This window comes from Ahaetulla prasina, chromosome 9 (genome assembly GCF_028640845.1).
Source record: "Ahaetulla prasina isolate Xishuangbanna chromosome 9, ASM2864084v1, whole genome shotgun sequence".
Taxonomy (NCBI): domain Eukaryota; kingdom Metazoa; phylum Chordata; class Lepidosauria; order Squamata; family Colubridae; genus Ahaetulla; species Ahaetulla prasina.
The window spans coordinates 20,320,373-20,342,050 of record NC_080547.1 but is presented as its reverse complement, the minus strand read 5'-3'; the positions used below and the strand labels follow the sequence as shown (position 1 = coordinate 20,342,050).

The 21,678-nt window shown below is 42.2% G+C and overlaps 1 protein-coding gene across 2 annotated transcripts in view; it reads left to right on the top strand.

The window, feature by feature from the left end:
- The first annotated feature begins 857 nt into the window (after positions 1–857).
- Positions 858–21,678, top strand: part of FLI1 (Fli-1 proto-oncogene, ETS transcription factor) — a 148,079-nt gene continuing 127,258 nt past the window's right edge. The window contains exons 1-2 of one of the 2 annotated variants that reach the window (XM_058194990.1): positions 858–1,005; positions 3,943–4,011. In XM_058194990.1, coding sequence (XP_058050973.1) covers positions 3,973–4,011 — 39 coding nt within the window. In that variant the 5' untranslated portion in view covers positions 858–1,005; positions 3,943–3,972. Of the gene's footprint in view, positions 1,006–3,942; positions 4,039–21,678 lie in introns of both variants that reach the window. The other variant, XM_058194989.1, reaches the window with a different exon arrangement.

The following is a 21,678-nucleotide window of genomic DNA, read 5'->3' as shown; positions in this document are numbered from 1 at the left end:
TTCTCCTTTGTTCGAAGTAGCTTCTCTCCTTGATCAGTTTCCACCCATTGCTTCTTGTCCTGCCTTCAGGTGCTTTGGAGAATAGCTTGACTCCCTCTTCTCTGTGGCAGCCCCTGAGATATTGGAAGACTGCTATCATGTCTCCCCTAGTCCTTCTTTTCATTAAACTAGACATACCAAGTTCCTGCAACCATTCTTCATATGTTTTAGCCTCCAGTCCCCTAATCATCTTTGTTGCCTTCCCTGCTCCCATCCTTTTTAAACATTTTCCCCCCTGAAATCTTAACAATGGTGATAATAAAGCCCAAAATATATTGTACTGGTTTGAAAGCAGAAACCGGAGGGATTTTTATTTCTGAAGCCAGGGCTGGAAACGGTACTTGAGCTCCACTCAGCGTTACTGTTGGGATTCCCTGCTCTGTGTGTGTGTGTGTGTGTGTGTGTAAGGGGGGGGGGGAATTTCTGTCTCAAAGTTGTGTATTCTTGTAATTTTATAGGATTCCTGGAAGATGAAAGCTACTCCAGCTACAGAACCAAGTTGGGGAGCAGAGGCAACAGCAGGCACAGTTGTCATATTAGGGTGATTAATCAAAAGAGCGGTTGAAATATTGATAAAGGAAGGAGGGAGGTAATCCAGGAAGAGAAAAGGAAGGGAGAGGGTCTGGGCAGGAGAAAGTGGGTGGGTGGGGGGGAAGGATGCTGTGTCGAGTTGTTAAAAAAAATATATAAATGAAACATACCCTTAACCCTGAGGATATGTGAAAACCGCTGCAGTCGGCAACGATTCTTAAGACAGGAAAGGAAACTCACTTCCTTGTTGCTTCAAATTGATCTTGTTCTTAAGGATAGAGGGCAGTGGGTTGGGGGGAAACTGTCTTTTGCGATGATGTGGCTGCTGGACTGTTAGATCTGGGGAAGGATTTTTTAGTTGGTTTCTCCTTTGTCGTAGTGGATCTGGATTTCTCAATTCCCCCAACTGGCTGAAGACGAAGTACACTCCATAAGGTAAGCTTTTGCTGTGTTCTTTCCAACTTTAGCAAGGCAAAGAAAGAGAAAAGGTTGACTTGGGGGGGGGGGGGGTTTAGGCTTCGTAGGAGTGGAAATGTTCCCGCTACTTCCATCCAACTCAAATTGTTTTACACAGGTAGTTTCACTTCGGCCAAAGTTGCTCATTGTTCATTGCAAATATGGGATCGGTGAGGAAAGAATGAAGATTAGCCAGCAGAGAGAGAGAGAGAGAGAAAGAGACAAAGGAAATGTTGAGGGTAACAATTTTTAAGGAAGAAAGTTTGCTATCAGTTTGTTCTTTCAGGGGGAAAAAAATTGCAGGAGAAATAAAAATTGGTACATCCTAAAACTATTTTCCCTCATTTGATTTCCTCCAGAAGCGTTACAGAATTGCTCCCAACCTTCCAGGCTGGGTTATATATCTTGAAGGACGATGATGGCTGGGGATGTTGGAAAGTGAAGTTGTGCACAATTATAGGATGGTATAGAGAGTGAGAATGAATCTTCTGAAGTTTATCAGGGTTACAACTGAGAATAATCACCCTTTTGTTCCAGTTGGTCAGCCAATCATTTAAGCAACGTGCATAAGGTAAATTGATGCATTTGGAAAAAATCAAAGGTTTCCATAAAGAAAATAGGATGTTCTCAGAAACGGGGAAAAATTATAGAACTGAATTTTTAAACATTATCCTTTGGAAATGACTGCAAATCCCCACGTTAGCCAATACATAGACCTGCTGTTCCTATATTCCTGAGCAAGCTCCGCTCTAATGAATGAAGATGCTTGCTCCAACTTAGCTCAGGCGAACATCTAGTAACATTTGTGTTAAGTTTCAGGAATATTTGTTTTGTGCCCCAAATCTAACCAAGGCACTTCAGTGGAAATGCTCACCAATGGCTGGCTTTTATTCCATTTAACGACACTGAACAGGAAATGCACATTTGGGATAGACAAGCTGCGTCTGTGGCAAGAATTTAATCTGGTTTGCATTTGCAGAGGTCTGTGTTTGAAGCATTGTGCTCCAGTCTTATGTTTTATATATTACGAAGCCCACGTTTTTCCTGGGTTTTGTGGAACTGACTTCTAAGTAAACATATGGAGAACGCACAGGTCACAGTTTAAGCAGAAGGCAAAGGTCATGGCTCAGAGAAGAAACAAAATGAATTGAATTCCCCTATAGTTTCTGAAACACTTAAAACCCAGTTCTTTTCATTTAGGTGGTTTTTGCATATTTGTGAGATGAATTTTCCAATAATAATCCTGGGTAGCATTCCAGTCCTATTATTAGCTTTTCTTTTCTTTTCTTTTCTTTTAAACAATCCCTCTTCACCAAATTTTTGCATACAATTTCTTCTGAAATCGATCTGGCTTCCTTTCAAGGAATGTCTAATAAAATCCTTTTTTTAAAAAAAAATATATATATTTATTGTAACATATTTTAACCGAGAAGAAGGGCAACTTTTTGCTTTCCTCCTATCACGCTTTCCCATGTCTTACAACATTACTCTCCGTTATAAGTTAGTGAAGTTGCATTTGCTTCTAAGGACAAAAAAGAGAAAGAAAGAAAGAAACCTTGAGCAGTCTGAACTAAGCCTCACTTAGAGATTAGATCTTGGGATCGTTTTTAATGCGTCTACGTTTAGGTTTCGGAGAAAGTGACTTTGTAAAAAACAGTCATTTATTTTGACAGCAGATATAACACTGGCCATGTTACTTCCAGTGTTTATATGACCAAACAAGAGTAGTAGTTGTAACTACTGTACAGGACTTCAGCGGCCAAAGAGCAGCGGCAAAGGAACAGTCTTCATTTCTCAAATAGTTAATGCAAGTATTAATGTTATCTCTCATCAATGTCTCTGGCTGTCTTTGGTGTCGCTAGTGGTGGTTATTGGGGAAAGGAATAATGGGCTAATGATGCCAGAAAACAAGGATAGTTGGTAATGAGAATTTCATCATTGCTTTAATACTTGTTGATAATTATGGAATGTGAACATACAGACACAACAACAGCTCAATGCCATTGATTTAAATGGCAGCAAATTAAGCAGTCTGTGCTCATTAATGACAATAGGAACTTAAGTAGTTAGTTTCAACTGGCCAGTGGCCAAGGATTTGCATAATTAGACCAATGGCTATGTAACACACACATGCAAACCCACACATATACACAAAGCTAAAATGCACACATTTCATCCAGGGTGTTTTTTTTTTAGAAGTACAGTGTCTGTACTTTGTTACGTGTTGTTGATATTATTATTTTGTAGGAATAGAGTTGTTTATTTATTTATTTATTTATTTATTGTTTATATTTATATACCGCCCTATCTCCCAAAGGACTCAGGGTGGTTTACAGGCATTTAAAAGCAATAGGCAAATGTCTTTTCTTTCTTTCTTTTTTCCTAACTTCATCTGCACCACATTACGGGGTACTAAAAAACAACAACACAACTACCCTAAATGTGTCTGAACAAGAAAGAAAAACGTTCCGTGCAATTCATTAAGTTTTATAGAACCATGTCACCTTCCCCTTTCTCAGTGCCAACGTTAAAGGTGCCGTAGCTTCCTTTTTCATACATGACTACTTCTGCACAACATCCATGGTAAATGCCTTTGATCAAATTAACTGGCTGTTTGGAGAATCAAATATCTAAAGTGAAAATCTCTCCCTCACTCCTTCTCTTCCTCCTTCCTGCTTATTCGTTTTGTCCTTAAGAAAACCCAGACAGACAATCTAAAAAAAAAAGTGAAGAATGAAAGCAAGCCATGTTGGGGGCTTCTTTCCAAAAAGTGCTTCTGCCTGAGGTGTCATGACTGGATTTACACATAATGACCTTGTTTGGAATCTATTTGTCCTTATTACAAAAAGGATACCTTCCAACATGGGGCTCCCTTTAGTTCACATGTCTAATTACTCCCTCTATGTTGGCTTGAAGGCTCTTTCAGACATCCAGTTGCAAACCAGGATGTTCCAGACAGTCCCAGACACTTCGTCTTACGTCAAGGTAAGACATGACACCATCTTAAAGCAGGTAATGTCCAATATTTACAATATTCATATATTCAATCAACCATTTGTTGTGTCCGTTCAAAAGTGTGGCTTTTGTGTCAATTGATGAATGGAGATGGACAATCGATGGGAACAGTTAGTTATCAACCACTTACCTCCTATTGAACTGTACTTTGCACCTTGAGAATGCATTTCTATGATATAACTTGTCCAATATTGGCAAGTTCTACCCTATTTGGCTTTCTTTTCTGGTGTGTTAAAGAGGGGTGTTTGTTTTGATTCACACATATTTAGGAGCTCCATGTAACCATCTTAATTTCGAACCACCCCAAACCTGTTCTTGTGTCTTCTGTATCACCTGTATTTTGTGTTTTTGTGAGTGCATTCTGACTGATCCAATGGAAAGGAAATGGAGGGATGCAACCTAGAGCTAAGGAGAAATTTCCTGACAGTTAGAACAATTAATCAGTGGAACAACTTGCCTCCAGAAGTTGGGAATGCTCCAACACTGGAGGTTTTTAAGAAAAGATTGGACAACCATTTGTCTGAAGTGGTGTAGGGTTTTCTGCTTGAGCAGGGAGTCGATCTAGAACAGAGGTCTCCAACCTTGGTCCCTTTAAGGCTTGTGGACTTCAACTCCCATAGTCCCTCAGCCAGCTTTGCTTTGCTGACTTTGCTGAGCTTTGCTTTGCTGACTTTGCTGAGCTGAGCTTTGCTGGCTGAGGAACTCTGGGAGTTGAAGTCCACAAGTCTTAAAGGGACCAAGGTTGGAGACCCCTGGTCTAGAAGACCTCCACGGTCCCTTCCAACTCTGTTATTCTGTTGAGAAGTCATTCTGTTAAGAAATGTTGTTTCCCGTCCTTCTGTGTGTGTGTTTTCCCACGGAATTCAAGAACAAAATGTTCTTGCTTTATGTCAGAGGATGCGCGTAAGAAAAGCACCTACGTTTCAAGAAGTCCTGTCACGCCAAAATCTGTCTTGCAAGATCCAGGAGATTTGTTCCCTTCAGCTTCTGTTTATTCTTAGGTTCCTTGAGAATTCCTGTCTCTTGGTGTTGTTTTAGAACGGATAAGATTCTTGAAGGTAATATAAGTTCTACTGCTGGAATTGGTTACGGTGTCACGGAGGCCTCCAGTCTGTCTACACTTTCCAATCAGAACAAAACGACACCATAAGAGTGATTGTCTACCCTAGGGATTGAATGGAAGTTTTCAGAGGCAGGAAGACTATGGATCTCATCTTATGGTGCAATGAAAACCAGGAATTCCACACGGACGGCTTTAGCGCTGAAAATTCTCTTTGTAGAACACCTTTTGCAAGTACCTTCTCTTTCAACAAATTGAGTGGGAATGGGCTAAAAGAAAATAGGCATTACCAGATTTATTTTATTCATTTATTTTTATTTTGGTCTGCATCATCCTGCATGCAAACATTATAAGAGCTCAGATACATCAAGAAAGGTTTAGCCCTGCTATAAGAAACAGAGGTCTCCCTCCTTACAACGGGACCTCTAAGTACAGATAATCCTCAATTTATGACCACAACTGAGCCCAAAATTTCTGTTGCTAAGCAAGGCAGTTATTCAGTTTTGCCCTGTTTTATGTAGTGGTGGGTTTCTACTGGTTTGCCCTGGTTTGCGTGCACAGAAGCGCCATGTGCTCGCAGTTCCAAAATGGTAGCGAAGGTAAGAGGAACCTACTACTGGTTTTATGCCTTTTTTTGCCACTGTTTTTAAGCGAATCACTGCCATTGTTAAGTGAATTACACAGTCATTAAGTGAATCTAGCATTCCCCCATTGACTTTTGCTTGTCGGAAACTGGCTGGGAAGGTTATAACTGGTGGTCACAAGACCCCAGGCCAGGTTGCCAAATAGCCAAATTTTGATCACCTGACCATGGGGATGCTGGAATGGTTGTAAGTCTGAAAACCGGTCATGAGTCACCTGCTTCGGTGTTGTTGCAACTTCAAACGGTCACTAAATGAAATGCTGTAAGTTGAGAACCATCTATAAAGACCCTACTGAAAGTATAGATCTCCATGGGGGAGATCTTCAGAATTAAATCTCTCTTTTTTTTCTTTCTTCTGCTTGTAACTAGCTTTTAAGAATCAAAATTCCTTTCTCACAATCCTTTTATATGTTTCTTGGCCCTGTTAAAATAGTAGGACAAGGTACTGGGAAGAAAGAGGGAAGTTTTAAACGTTAACAGGCATGCTACACGCTGCATTTTCAATCAGGGAACGGGATTAGTAATAATTGAACATTGTAAAATAATCTCTTCCACCGCTCCGTCAGTGGGAGGTTTTTCGGGTTGGTGACAAAACTGCAGCAAGTCCTTATTCCTTGTAATATTTTTTATATGTGCTACCGGAACTCCCCATTTCATGCACTTAGAAACATATTTATCTTTTTCAGCGTATGGCACATCATACATGGACTTGCAATATATACCATATCTTAACAAAGAGGGGGATCAAATTGTTCTTCAAAGCACCGGAGGGCAGGACAAGAAACCATGGTTGGAAATCCTGGGTTTAGAAAATTTAGAACTCCGCCGCCTTCGACATGACCTGAGTTTAACTCATAGAATCATCTATTACAATGTCCTTCCTATCGAAGACTACTTCAGCTTCAATTGCAACAATACATGAACACACAACAGATTTAAGCTTAATGCTAACCGCTCCAATCTTGATTGCAGAAAATATGACTTCAGTAACAGAGTTGTTAATACTTGGAATACACTACCTGACTCTGTGGTCTCTTCCCAAAATCCCCAAAGCTTTAACCAAAAACTGTCTACTATTGACCTCACCCCATTCCTAAGAGGTCTGTAAGGGGCGTCCATAAGAGCACAAGCGTGCCTACCGTTCCTGTCCTATTGTTTCCTTTCATTATATCCAATTAATATAGTTATTACATACTCATGCTTATATATATGCTTATATATTGTATAGTTATTTCATGCTTATGCTTATATATACTGAGTGACGAAATAAATAAATAAATAAAAATAATCAAGGAGAGAAGCAACATGGAATTAAAGAGGAACTTCCTAACAGTGAGGACAATTAACCGGTGGAATGGCTTGCCTTCAGAAATCGCGGGCCCTCCATCACTGGAAGGTTTTAAGAAGAGTCTAGACCAGGGGTGTTAAACTCAAGGCCTGGGGACCGGATCCGGCCCACGGGGTGCTTAGATCTGGCCTGCGGGGCTGCCCCAGAACAGCGGTTCTCAACCTGTGAGTCGCGACCCCATTGGGGGTCGAATGACGATTTGCCAGGGGTCGCCTAAGACCATCGGAAATATGGGAAGTATACTTGCGAGTCGAAGAATCGCGCTCCAATGGTTGACTCCACAAGCCAGCTGCAGGCTCTTCAAATCGCTAGCCGAATTCGGCTTCAGGCGCGATCAATTAAAAAAGAGAGAAATCTTTGCTCTGATGTCTCCCTCTCAAGCCAGCTGCAGTCACTCCCAATCGCTAGCCTAATCTGGCTTCAGGCACAATAAATTTAATAGGGGAGGAGTCTCCGCTTTAATGCTTCTGTCCTCAAGGCAATCGCAAGCAGTTCAGATCGCTAGCCAATACAGCTTCAGGCGCGATAAATTCAAAATGAAAATAATTTTATGGTTGGGATCGCCACATCATGGGGAATTGTATTAAAGGGGGTCACAGCACTATGAAGGTTGAGAACCACTGCCCTAGAAACAGTGAAAATAGAGGCCATCACAGCTGGAAATGGATCTTGAGAGCTCATTTTCGCTGGCAGAGCACTCAGGCCACCAAATGTGCCCCCAACACGAGTGACGCCCACCCCAGCCCGCTGAAGTCAAACACAACCCTGATGCAGCCCTCAATGAAATAAGAGTTTGACACCCCTGGTCCTTTACTACCGGTTCGCAATGGGCAGATCGTCTATGATGACATCCGGGTGGGAGGGCAGAGCCTGCCCCTGGTTTTACTACCGGTTCGCGTGAACCGGTCCGAACCGGGAGCAACTCACCACTGCCCTGGTCTAGACAGTCACCTATCTGGAATAGTATAGGTTCTCCTGTTTGAGCAGCGGGCTGGACCAGAAGGCCTCCAAGGTCTCTTCCAACTCATGCATTCTATTCTAATTAAATTTCACCTAGATTTTTTTAAAAAACACAATAAAATATGAATGTTAAAAATATCTATATTCAGAGACCAATGACTACTAGGCCATTTAACAATTGAAGCACAACAGCATTTATATGAAAAATGTCAGAAACTGGACCGATGTATGCCATTATCTTACAACTGCTCACAATGTGATCTACAGTTTGACGTGGGACCCTCCCCCCCTCAGTCACACTGAGGGGAGGATGCTATGCCCATTTATATGGTGAGTCCTGGCAAATGTTGTATGAGGTGCAAATCCTATTCAGGATGGTTCACTGCTGGCGTGATAGTTCAAAGCTGGGCACCTTTTTCAGAGGGTAATTTATATGTCTTCCTAGAGTGGTGCGGTGGCCTAGAGGTGGAGCTCTTGCCTCACAATCAGGAGGCTGTGAGTTCGATCCTAGGTAGAGGCAGATATTTCTCTCTCTGGGCAGGATGAGAATATATCTGCTGAACAAAACTCCGCATTGGTGACAGGAAGGGCATCCAGCCAGTAAACACTCAACTCCATTCAGTTGCCCAGACTCCACCCCACAAGGGATTATGGGCTCATTAAATGAAGATGATGATTATTTATATGCCTTCCTAAGAAACCTATTGAATACATGGCATGGGGCCTGGTTACTTGAGGGACTGCCGCTCACCAATTACTTCTACCTGTCCCATGAGGTCCGAGAGCAAGCTGGCAGGGAGAAGGAAGAGAGCCAATTGTCTTGTAGTGCCCAACTTTGGAAAATAATTTGGCCAAAACTTGGTTTTGTCCCAGGCCTGAAGATCAGGAAGTGGTGCTGAGCTCATACATTGGTTCTGCAGATTTGTTAATAACGAGTTGGTTTTTAGCCCAGCTGCTGTTTCTCTGAGTGTGGTTTTTTTCTGTTATTTATGAATGTGCGATGAAAGGAGGTATACACTGAAATAACAAATAAATATGGGTCAGTAAACGCGGTGGCACAGTGGCCAAGACATTGAGCCTGTCAATCAAAAGGTTGGCAGGTCAGCAGTTCGAATCCCTAGTGTCGCGTAACGGGGTGAGCTCCCGTGACTTGTCCCAGCTTCCGCCAACCTAGCCATTCGAAAGCACGTAAAAAATGCAAGTAGAAAAATAGGGACCATCTTTGGTGGGAAGGGAACAGCGTTCCGTGCGCCTCTGAAGTTTAGTCATGCTGGCCACATGACCACGGAGACGTCTTCGGACAGCGCTGGCTCTTCGGCTTTGAAACGGAGATGAGCACCGCCCCCTAGAGTCAGGAATGACTAGCACATATGTGCGAAGGGAACCTTTACCTTCACCTTTAAATGCAGATACACAATAGTTAGCAAAGACTTTTGCCTTCCTTCCTTGTCTGAAAGTATCACTTTGCATATCTCTATGTAATATGCCTCCTGCTGGCTAGACTAATATTCTCAGGATTTCTATCCCTTCATCCCAGTTCATTTTCTCCCCTGATTTTGTCCTGGGCAGTTCAGATTCTTCCTGAGCCTTTCTCCCCCCCCTCCCCCCTCCATAATAACCACAGGCACCCTATAGTTGTAGACAGACTCTTATTTTCATTCTTATAAGCCTCATCCCCGCAGAACACTTTCTTACAAAAACTGGCTTCAGTGTTTCTCTCCCCATGCATTCTTTCCCCCTGCATAAAATCATCTGCTCTTCAACACATGGATTCTTTCATAACCTCGGATGCATTTCTCTTAGAAGCTACAACCCTGCCCAGCTTTAACACGATGGTTTTCCCTAAATCTGATCAGGGCATAGCCTGCTTATGACTGACTGAGTTAGGCGTCAAAGATTGGCAGTGTTGTGACCGAGGCGCAAGTAGTGATTACTAAACACTATTCAGTCCTGAACAAACTTATTTTATTAAAACAGCTGAGAATTAATTCATTCTCAGCTTAGTCCAAAACAAATTCTTCATAAACAGTCCTTCGGCCTTATCACCAACCTGCCAAAGGCTTTTCTTGGCAAACCCCCCCACAAAGTTCAAGAGACACTGACAAGAAGCAATGGAATCAACGTTGCTTTTCTACAAAGAACCCAACAGCTCGTTGCTGCTCTTTTAAGCCTTATGGAAGAGGCCAATCATCTTCTGGCCTTACTCCTGAGTCGTCCTTTCTGCTTCAGCTGGTCTTGCCTTCTGGCAGCTCTTTGCATGCATGCACTAGGAACAGACTTCTCCTGTTCCTCTCCTCTCTGCTATCTGCCTCTGGAGGCTCTGGAGTCCATACATCATTCCCAGATGGCCCTGGCTCCATCTCTGCCTCCGACGCAGAGCCCTCATCCGGGCCTTCCCCAGCCTCCAGCACTGGCCCATTGTCCTCCCCAGCCTCCTCACTGTCTGACTCTGCTGCCAGGTCCGCAGGCTGCTGGCAGACCACAACAGGCAGTGAAGCTAAGGATTTCATAGAAAATATGGATTTTGAGGCCAGCCTTTGAAAGTAAAAGAGTTGGCATGCAAGGGATCTTTGGTTCAGACTGGGCAGATTCTAGGAAGTTTTACAGAATATTAAAGAGAGAGAGAGAGAGAAAATAACTGAGTAGATGAGACGAAAACCAGAATGTCCTGGTATTTCTGCCTTAAACTGAACCGAGGTTTGCTCAGCTAAATTGGAGAAGGAAAAATACGGAGCGGAGAATTTGTTTGGCACGTAAGAGCTGCCATTTCTTTTTCACGAAGAGAGACATTTGAAAAAACAGATGATTAAAATCCTGGTCACAAATGTGGGTTCTTTCAAAACTCACTCGGACCCAGGATTATGTTTAAATAGCGCACGCATGCCCGTGTACACATACATGCACAGAGATATTTCCCCCCCACCCTTTTCCCCTACAACATTTCTCAAGAATGTAAACAAACCAAGCCTGAAACATCTGGATTACACATTTTAAAATCAACTCCAGCCTGTATCAGAATTCTAAATGCAGGCAGCTGCTGCTTTCCCCTGTCTAAAGAAGGGTGTGATAAAACCCATGCGTTGTGTGAAAATTGCTCCCTTCCTCTTTGTCAGGCTGGTCTGTGAACTTCGCAATGGGATTCTTTATAAACAGAAATGGCAGTAACATCCCAAGACAGACACACACACACACACACACACACACACACCATCTGAGCTGGACCGTTCAGCCATTAGCGCAACACAGTCCTATGGATGTTTACTTACCAGTCAACAAGAATCCCACAAAGTTCACCGACTTTGTGTATGAAGAAAGTCCATATCTCGCACGTCCAATTAAAAGTAGGGAAGTTGCAGAAACTGATATTTCCTAGCTGGGAAATACGCAACTTGAAGGAATATTTGCTTTGACAGGAGCCAAATATTATCAGACTCTGACATCCGGGGTTCAAGACCCAGATGCTACGCTCCAGGGTGAGTTCCCATTACTTTCCCCCAGCTCCTTTGAGGGGCTGCCACAGAGAGGAGGGGGTCAACCCAGGGTGGGTTTCACTTACTACCGGTTTGCTTGCGCATGTGCGCTTGCTTCACTCATGCATGTGCCACTTCTGCGCGTCTGCAGATCGTATTTGATGACGTCCGGCAGGTGGGCGGAGCCTCCTTCCGCCGCTACCAGTTTGCCGCTACCAGTTTGCCGGAACCCACCACTGGGTCAACCGATTTTCCAAAGCATGCGAAAGCCAGATGAGGAATAATGGATGGAAACTGATCAAGGAGAGATTCAACCTGGAAATAAGGAGAAATTTTTTGACAGTGAGAGCAATTAATAGAAGTTGCCTTCAGAAGTTGTGGGAGCTTCATCCCTGGAGGCTTTCAAGAAGAGACTGGACTGCCATTTGTCAGAAATGGTGTAGGGTCTCCTGCTTGGGCAGGGGGTTGGATTGGATGACCTACAAGATCCCTACCAACTCTGTTAATCTGTTACTTTGTTAATCTTGCCAACCGAGCAGTTTGAAAGCTTGCAAATGTGAGTAAATAAATAGATACCACTGTAGTGGAAAGGTAATCATGTGAAGTGTTAGTACCACTTTATAATGCCTTGGTAAGGCCACACTTGGAATATTGCATCCAGTTTTGGTCGCCGCGATGTAAAAAGGATGTTGAGACTCTAGAAAGAGTGCAGAGAAGAGCAACAAAGATGATTAGGGGACTGGAGGCTAAAACATATGAAGAACAGTTGCAGGAACTGGGCATTTCTAGTTTAATGAAAAGAAGGACTAGGGGAGACATGATAGCAGTCTTCCAATATCTCAGGGACTGCCACAAAGAAGAGGGAGTCGGGCTGTTCTCCAAAGCACCTGAGGGTAGAACAAGAAGCAATGGATGGAAACCAAGGAGAGAAGCAACTTAGAACTAAGGAGAAATTTCCTGACAGCTAGAACAATTAATAAGTGGAATGACTTGCCTGCAGAAGTTGTGAATGCTCCAACACTGGAAATTTTAAAGAAAATGTTGGATAACCATCTGTCTGAGATGGTGTAGGGTTTCCTGCCTGGGCAGGGGGTTGGACTAGAAGGCCTCCAAGGTCCCTTCCAACTCTGTTGTTATGTTATGTAATAGCGTTCTGTGTGCTGTGGTGTATACAGGTAGTCCTCGAATTATGACCACAATTGAGCCCCAAATTTCTGTTGTTAAGTGAGACAGTTCTTAAGTGAATTTTGCTCCATTTTATACCCTTTCTTTCCATAGCTGTTAAGTGAATCCCTGCAGTTGTTAAATTAGTAACGTGGTTGTTAAGTAAAACCGTAGTCCCCATTGACTTTGCTCATCAGAAGGTCCATGTGACCCCAGGACACTGCTAATGTCATAAGTAGGAGCCAGTTGCCTAGTGTCTGAATTTTGACCACATGACCATGAAGGTATTGCAATGATTGTAAGAGTGAAAAACGGTCATAAGTCACTTTTTTCAGTGCCATTGTGACTTTGAATGGTCACTAAATGAATTGTTGTAAGTCAAGGACTACCTGTAGTCATGCTGGTCACATGATCATGGAAGTATCTTTGGACAATGCTGGAACCTGAGGTATAAAAGCCTTTGTGATCTTCAACCATGGCTTGGAGACCTCGTGACTAAGAATTGGAGGACATCAAGACTGTATTATACTCCCAATGACAGCAGTGGGGGTATGAAAACCAGCTTTGATTAGGAGACTGGAGGCTAAAATATATAAAGATTGGCTGCAGGAACTGGGCATGTCTAGTTTAATGAAAAGAAGAACTAGGGGGAGACATGATAGCAGTGTTCCAATATCTCAGGGGCTGCCATAAAGAAGAGGGAGTCGAGCTATTTTTCCAAAGCACCTGAGGGTAGAACAAGAAGCAATGGGTGGAAACTGATCAAGGAGAGAAGCAACTTAGAACTAAGGAGAAATTTCTTTACAGAACAATTAATCAGTGGAACAACTTGCCTCCAGAAGTTGTGAATGCTCCAACACTGGAAATTTTTAAGAAGAGATTGGATAACCATTTGTCTGAAGTGGTGTAGGGTTTCCTGCCTAAGAAGGTGGTTGGACTAGAAAACCTTCAAGGTCCCTTCCAACTCTGTTATTCTATTCTATTCTAGCTCAGAAATAACTATTTGCAAAGAATGAACAAAAGCTTGTCTATTCTTCAGTTTTATTCAAACCTAATCTTCTTATCTACTAATGTTAGGTCTACAAAAACAAGAGTAGGAAAAACCTGTATCAATTGGACCAAAACTATGTCTTAAATTATTTCATATCTTCTCTTCTACCCTCTCAATGCCTTTTGCAAAGAAGAGCTTAACTGTCAGTTCTCAATCTTTTATCATTTATTCCACCGTCACCATTTGTGTTTCATTCTTCTCTGACTGGCTTAACATAAAACAGATTCCTATGTTCACACTGAATTGTTCTCCCATACACACACACGCACACACTGTAAAGCATCAAATTTTAGCCTGACCATTTTTTTTCCAGAATTGAATTCTTGAAAAAAAATGAAGCATAAGCTTTACACTACTGAACAAATTGATTTAATTGTTTTTACATTTCAAAGTATTTAAAATTAAGCTGTTGAAAGCAATATTTTGCTGCATTGACTGCAGAATGATTAAACCGTAAAAGTGATATACAAGTGATACACAGTGATATACAAAAGGCAGCTTTCAAGATCTCTTCTCCAAATTAGATGCAATGATTAAGCATTGCATGTGTGGTAGCCAACTGCAAATTCATTTCAACACTCGGGAGTAAGGCCTGGAGATGATTGACTCCTCCCATAAGGCTTGAAAGAACAGCAAAGGCATGTGAGCCCTTTGCAGGAAAGCAACGTTGTTAATTCTGTTCCCAGTCGGCATCTCTGTTTGATTCTGGACTCCATGGGGCTTTGCCAAGTAGGTCTTTGGCAGCGTGTCAAAGAAGATAAAGGTTGGTGATTATCCCAAAGGACTTCTCCCGAAGGACTTTTTGTAACTAGTTGGGACTCAGCTGTGAATGAACGTATTTCACAGCTGTTGCAATAAAAGAGGTTTTTTGGATATGTGTGTGTTTAATGACTCAGTAAGCTTAGGTCATAACAGTTGAATTCTGGGAGTTGAAGTCCACAAGTCTTAAAGTTGCCAAGTTTGGAGACCTCTGAACTAGAGGGCTGCCCTACCTCATGTTGGGATCTGGGGAATCCTGCTGTTAACTGTTCCGAGGTTGCTTTTCATTTGTGTTGATCTAAAATTATACGGCAAAACTAAACAGCAAAACGCCCGTTCCTCACTGAACTCGGTTAAAAGAATGAATGAGCCCTTAGTATTTGGGGCGTTCTTAACGGGATAGCAAGCCGCATGAGATGGGCTGCATTCCAAAAGTATGAAGTCTAAAAACTTTCCTGATATTATCATGATCCGTAGACATAAGCAACAGAGGTCTGTTTGTTTGTTTCAAGGAAAGATTGTTTCAGACCAAGCTTGTTTTCACTATTCGAGTGGGAAGGAAGCTAAATGACTCATATAATATTGAATGCACACACACAAATCCAGAATTCAAGTATAAACAAAGTAAACTTGGGAAGAGCTAAAGCTGGGTTAATGGCAGAGACACTTTGCTTGCAAAACTTCTCACTTTTAGCCTTGGGCATCTCCAGACAGGAGAGGAAATGGTTTCTGTTTGAAGCTGTTAAGAGCTGATCCTAGCTGGTTAGCCCAGGCTCCAAATATTTTGCTCTTTAAATTGTATCAGCCTACAGAAGGTCAACATTATGAAAGGAAGATTTTAAAACATTTAGGCTGAAATTGGGAAGCACTGTCATTGTTTCGTCTTAGTTTCTTGAGTCACTATACAGCGGTCTCTAGGGGACACTCTGACTTCATTCTACTGGGTTCTTGATGGCCCAACAAAAAAGGAGCAGATACTCCAACATTTGAATCACTGTACAATAAAAACAGGACAATCACATTCATGGTGTGAAAAAAAAACCAGTTTTTGCAATATATGCAGTGTTTCGGATCAATATTTCATGCAACTCAATCTCTTTAGAGATTTTTTTTTTATTTTATTTATTTTGTCACACAGTATATATAAGCATAAGCATGAAATAACTATACAATATATAAGCATAAGTATGAGTTATGTTGTTAGTTGCACAGTCGTGTTCAACCCATCACGACCCCATGGACAACGTTCCTCCAAGCCTTACTGTTCTCTACTACCCTCTGGAGTCCATTTAAGCTCATGCCTACTGCTTCAGTGACTCCATCCAGCCACCTTGTTCTCTGTCGTCCCATTCTTCTTTTGCCCTCAATCTTTCCCAGCATTAGGCTCTTCTCCAGTGAGTCCTTCTTTCTCATTAGGTGGCCAAAGTATTTCAGTTTCATTTTCAGGATCTGGCCTTCTAAAAGAGCAGTCAGGGTTGATCTCCTCTAGGGCTGACCGGTTTGATCGCCTTGCAGTCCAAAGGACTCGCAGGAGTCTTCTCCAGTTCATAGTATCTCTTTAGATAACGACGACATTATTCTATGAGTATTTGCCTCAACAGGCCTGGTGATTTTATGAAATTAGAAATACAAAATCATACAGTTTTATTCTCTATTCAAGGGTACAATCTGCACCCTCCACCCCAATGTTGTATATATATTCTCTAACCCCCAGTTCAGATTTCTCTTCCATCTCCTCCCAGCAGAGAAGTGAAAAAGCTTTTGCATAAGCCAAAAAAAAAAGAAAAGAAAAGAAAAGCAGTTCAATATATTTTAACAAAGAAGAAAAAGTATCCAAGTCATTTGAAAAAATGAAAAAAAACACCACCAACAGCTTCAGTACTGTTTATGTTTATAGAAATAGTTCTGGCCATCATTGTTCCAATCGGTAAATTCCTTGGCTGTTCAGAAGACCGTTGACCAATGATGGTCTATGATAGATTCATGGTAGAAATCTCTATTTATTTCTTCGTACAGAATGAAGACATTTGGGAAATATCTTCTGCCAGTTCAGGAAAAATACTTCGTTTTACTGTAGCTGCCCCCAAAAGCAGCAGCGAACATGTGTTAATTATTACAGTGCCTAATATTGGATTACAGTTCCCCCCCACCCCCAAGCTTCAAGAAAGCTGCCCTATTTTTTTCTTAACCTCCAGAAACTAGGTGCCTACAATTATTCTTTCAAGGTTTCATATGGCAGTACCTCTATTGGTGATTAACTATCTTTCTAAGGAAAACCAGAGTGCTGGTCCATAAGATGTGAATACTGTCGAAGTGCAAAGTAAATAACTTAAAAGAGCATGATGGTTTAGGAAGGCTTTGGGAATTAATAGGTGAATTCAAACCGGCCAACTTGTCATCTTTTCATGAGTAGAGATAAAATACAACTGCGTATGGGCCAGGATCCAAGGGATAAGATAGCTTGTTCTTATGCTCAAATAGTTTTGGTCGCCACGATGTAAAAAGGATGTTGAGACTCTAGAAAGAGTGCAGAGAAGAGCAACGAAGATGATTAGGGGACTGGAGGCTAAAACATATGAAGAACGGTTGCAGGAACTGGGTATGTCTAGTTTAATGAAAAGAAGGACCAGGGGAGACATGATAGCAGTGTTCCAATATCTCAGGGGTTGCCACAAAGAAGAGGGAGTCAAACTATTCTCCAAAGCACCTGAGGGTAGAACAAGAAGCAATGGGTGGAAACTAATCAAGGAGAGAAGCAACCTAGAACTAAGGAAAAATTTCCTGACAGTTAGAACAATTAATCAGTGGAACAACTTGCCTCCAGAAGTTGTAAATGCTCCAACACTGGAAATTTTTAAGAAAATGTTGGATAGCCATTTGTCTGAGATGGTGTAGGGCAGTGGTTCTCAACCTTTATAGTGCTGCGACCCCTTTAACATAATTTCCCATGATGTGGCGACCCCAATCATAAAATTATTTTCATTTTGAATTTATCGCGCCTGAAGCCGTATTGGCTAGCGATCTGAACTGCTTGCCATTGCCTTGAGGATGGAGGTATTAAAGCGGAGACTCCTCCCCTATTAAGTTTATCGCGCCTGAAGCCAGATTAGGCTAGCAATTGGGAGTGATTGCAGCTGGCTTGAGAGGGAGACATCAGAGCAAAGATTTCTCTCTTTTTTAATTCATCGCGCCTGAAGCCGAATTCGGCTAGCGATTTGAAGAGCCTGCAGCTGGCTTGTGGAGTCAACCATTGGAGCACGATTCTTCGACTCGCAAGTATACTTCCCATATTTCCGATTGTCTTAGGAGACCCCTGGCAAATCGTCATTCGACCCCCAATGGGGTCCCGACCCACAAGTTGAGAACCGTTGGTGTAGGGTTTCCTGCCTGGGCAGGGGGTTGGACTAGAAGACCTCCAAGGTCCCTTCTAACTCTGATATTATTATTATTATTAAATAGACGGGTAAATTTCTTACCATACATTTTGCAAATAAAGTGGAAGTTTTCAAGGCATTTTTATGGCAACGTTCACAGAAAACAGGTGGAGCTCAGATTGTGCTGTTGTGGCCACTATTTTTCTCACAACTTCTTCAACGTCCCTAATTTTGGGATGGGAAAGTGCTCCTGGCCCTCTCGATCTTTTAAACACAAGTATTGTGTTTTCTGGTGAGAAAAGGCAAGGATTCCATTCTCAATTCAAACTGAAGCATACATTTGAGGATTCCCTACAAGGGGGGTCGTCATTTTCTGCCCATAATTAGACAGAGCCGTGATGGTGCAGTGGTTAGAATGCAGTATTGCAGGTAAACTCTGCCCAGTGCTAGGAGTTCGATCTTGACTGGCTCAAGGTTGGCTCAGCCTACCATCCTTCCAAGGTTGGTAAAATAACTTTCTGCATCCTTTCTAGTTCTTCCTTCAGGTCCGGTATTTCTCCAGCTTCTCATAGTCCTTCCAAATATTGCATTCACATGGCACCACTACAACATGATCACCGTCTTCTGGTCCTCGTCTACTATCACGATCTCTGGTTGATTGTCCAGTACCTACCTGTCTGTTGGGATCTGGAAGTCCCATGGAATCTTAGCTTATGTACTGTACATATTGATAACGGAGAATATTTGTAGCTCAGGATGAGTGGTGAAATTCAATTTTTTTTACTACCGGTTCTGTGGACGTGGTTTGGTGGGCAAGGTGTGGCTTGGTGGGCGTGGCTTGGTGGGTGTGGCTTGGTGGGCATGGCAGGGGAAGGATACTGCAAAATCCCCATTCCCTCCCCACTTCTGGGGGAAGAATATTGCAAAATTCCTATTCCCACCCCACTCTTGGGCCAGCCAGAGGTGGTATTTGCCAGTTCTCCGAACTACTCCAGAACCTGTCAGAACCTGCTGAATTTCACCCCTGCTCAGAGTTGAAATGAAGAGTTCTTAGTGCTCTCTGAACTTGGTTGATAGATAGATAGATAGATAGATAGATAGATAGATAGATAGATAGATAGATAATAGACAGATGATGGATAGATGGGTGGATAGGTGGGTGGATGGGTGGATTAATAAATAAGCATATTATGGGAAAACAGTTGTGAAAATGGATGAAATAAAGCCTGCCAAAGCTGGTCAATAGATAGAAGGAAAAAATGACGAATAATATCCCCACTAATTCACACATAGCCACACACACATATAAACACGCCATCCTATTTGATGGTGTATTCTTCTTTTAGGGGGGAAAAAAACTATGTTAGGTTTCTCTGCATGGTTTCACCAAGTGAGGGGAAGGATTTCTGCCCCACCTTAATGAGTTGAGAAGGAAGTTGTACTTCATAGAATAATGTCTTGCTTTTTTTTAAAAAAATAAGGTTTTTCATAGAGGCATAAAGTTTTTGGTGTTACACAAAGAAGCATATTCATAAGGAAAATGGAACTGTAGTGAATGAAAACATTATTTAGTTGTTCTTTGCGTTGCTCTGACTGGGAGGTTGGAGAAGAAAAAAGCTTTAACAAGTTTAAAAGAAAAATGTGAATTGTTGGTGGCTAAAATCAGTAACCTTTTCACCAGGCAGGAAAATATTAATAGTCTTGACAAATGAAGAGTGAAATTCTTTTGACTTTTATTCTACAGTGTCACAGACGGTCAATGGCTGACAGAGAAAATGCCTAACTCTACATCAATTTGCCAATGATTGTCTTGTTTCATTCATCCCTTACAAGAACGGCCTTTCCATGCAATCACTTTATTGTCAATTGGACAACAATTTGGAGAAACACATTATTTGTATTTTCTTTTTTCCATTCCTGGAGGCTCTTAAAAGAAACTTCTTTCCTACTTCCCACACAATTCTTGATTTGCTCAGATTTCAGACCAAAAGCCACCAGGTTGCAGATCAGCGCCCAGTTGGCCTGGGTAAGGCCAAGGCACCGCGAGTCCTTCGCTATTTCCAGGTCAGACCTGCAGGCTGGTTCTAACCACCTTGTGTTAACAGGCCTTGAATTTGACACCCCTGATCTAAACAATAGAAGATAGGCAGAAAACTCTCTGTGCATTGCACAAAGCACAAAGTCATCAATTTTCTCTTCATTTCCTGATTGCTTATTTGTAGCCTATGACTATCATTAAGTATTGTATCATTAAGTGTTAAATTTGTACCCTATGACCAGGGGTGAAATGCTCCCGGTTTGGACCGGATCACCCAATCCGGTAGCGATGGCGGGTGGTTCGGACAGCCAGTAGCAAAAATCCCTGCCCCCCACCCATGTCCAGCTGAGCCGCGTGATCATCAGAGGGTTTTTTTTTTTAACTTTTAAAAGCATTTTTTCTTCAGCTGGGATCGTCAGAGCCTTTTAAAAGCATTTATTACAACCACTTCAAGAGGTTGTAGAAAAAATACTTTTAAAAGTTAAAAAAAAAGTTGGCCAAGCCCACCCAGTCACATTACTCCCCACCAAGCCATGTCCACAGAACAGGTAGTAATGAATTTTACATTTCACCACTGCCTATGACTATCATTAAGTGTTGTATGTCATACCTTGATGAAGGTACAACACTGAGAGCCTATGTACCAAAGATAAACTCCTTGTGTGTCCAATCACACTTGGCCAATAAAAAATTCGATTCGATTCAATTCAAAAGTGCCTTTCAAAAAAGAACTTGGCATAAAACACCACAAAATGGAATCTTAGAATGCACAATTTGGAAATGATATAAAAGATCAATTTATCCAACCACCCAGCATCGGAATCATCAACCAGAATGCTGGGTGTTAGATAATTCATATTGTTGCAAGGCACTATTCGTAAAAGTACAAGATAAAAGTTGAATAACTTGAAGCATGGCAGCACTTGGGGGCTCTCACTGTGTCTGCAATTGCTGCGGTTGTAAAGATTTCCTGCCATGGTGGGATAGGAAATGCAAAAACTACAGACTATACCCTGAATATGTTTATTGTTTTAGAAGAAAAACAGCAAAGGTCCTACCCTACAAGTTCCAAAAAAAAAATCTAGGAGTATAAGAAATTAGAGATGAAATTACAAAAAGATCCACACACAAAAAAAAAGAACATAAGAAATCAAATGGATTCGAAAAAACATAAACTGAATTTAATTGAAAAAGAGGACTTAGCTCAAAAAATTAAAGAGATCTAAACAAAACGTTTTCGAAAATTCAAATAAACCAGGAAGATGGTTGGCATATAGATTGAAAAAAGAGAAGGGGGGGAGACGACTTCCGGTATCCAGCGGCAACGGACGTCTGGAAGGCTTCTCCTGCCTCCAGCGCCTGAATCCGGCCGCCGCCGAGGCCCTCAGGGGCCAGGTGTTCCGAAAAGGACACCTGCCGCACGGACGGCTCGCCAGGGGTCTCCCAGCCGACATACAGGACTGTGGGGACCGATGCTGGCGCGTCCTAGGCTTGGCGGGGTTTGGAGGCCACAGGCCGCGGCCATTATTTTGGTCGTCGCCTGGGCCGCTGTGCCCAGTGATACCGGGGCATTGGATTTATAACTGCAGCAGCCTGGTGGTGAACAGGGCACGGAGAAGAATTGAGGAGGAGAAGGGAAGGGAATATCGGTAAATGTGAGTGGAGTGCTCCGGAGTGCGGGGGGGTTTTTTTCTCCCCTGCGGTTGGAAGGAGCACGAGTTATTCTGGAGAGAGGAGAACTTAAAATAAGAAGATTACCGGTTTTGTGGA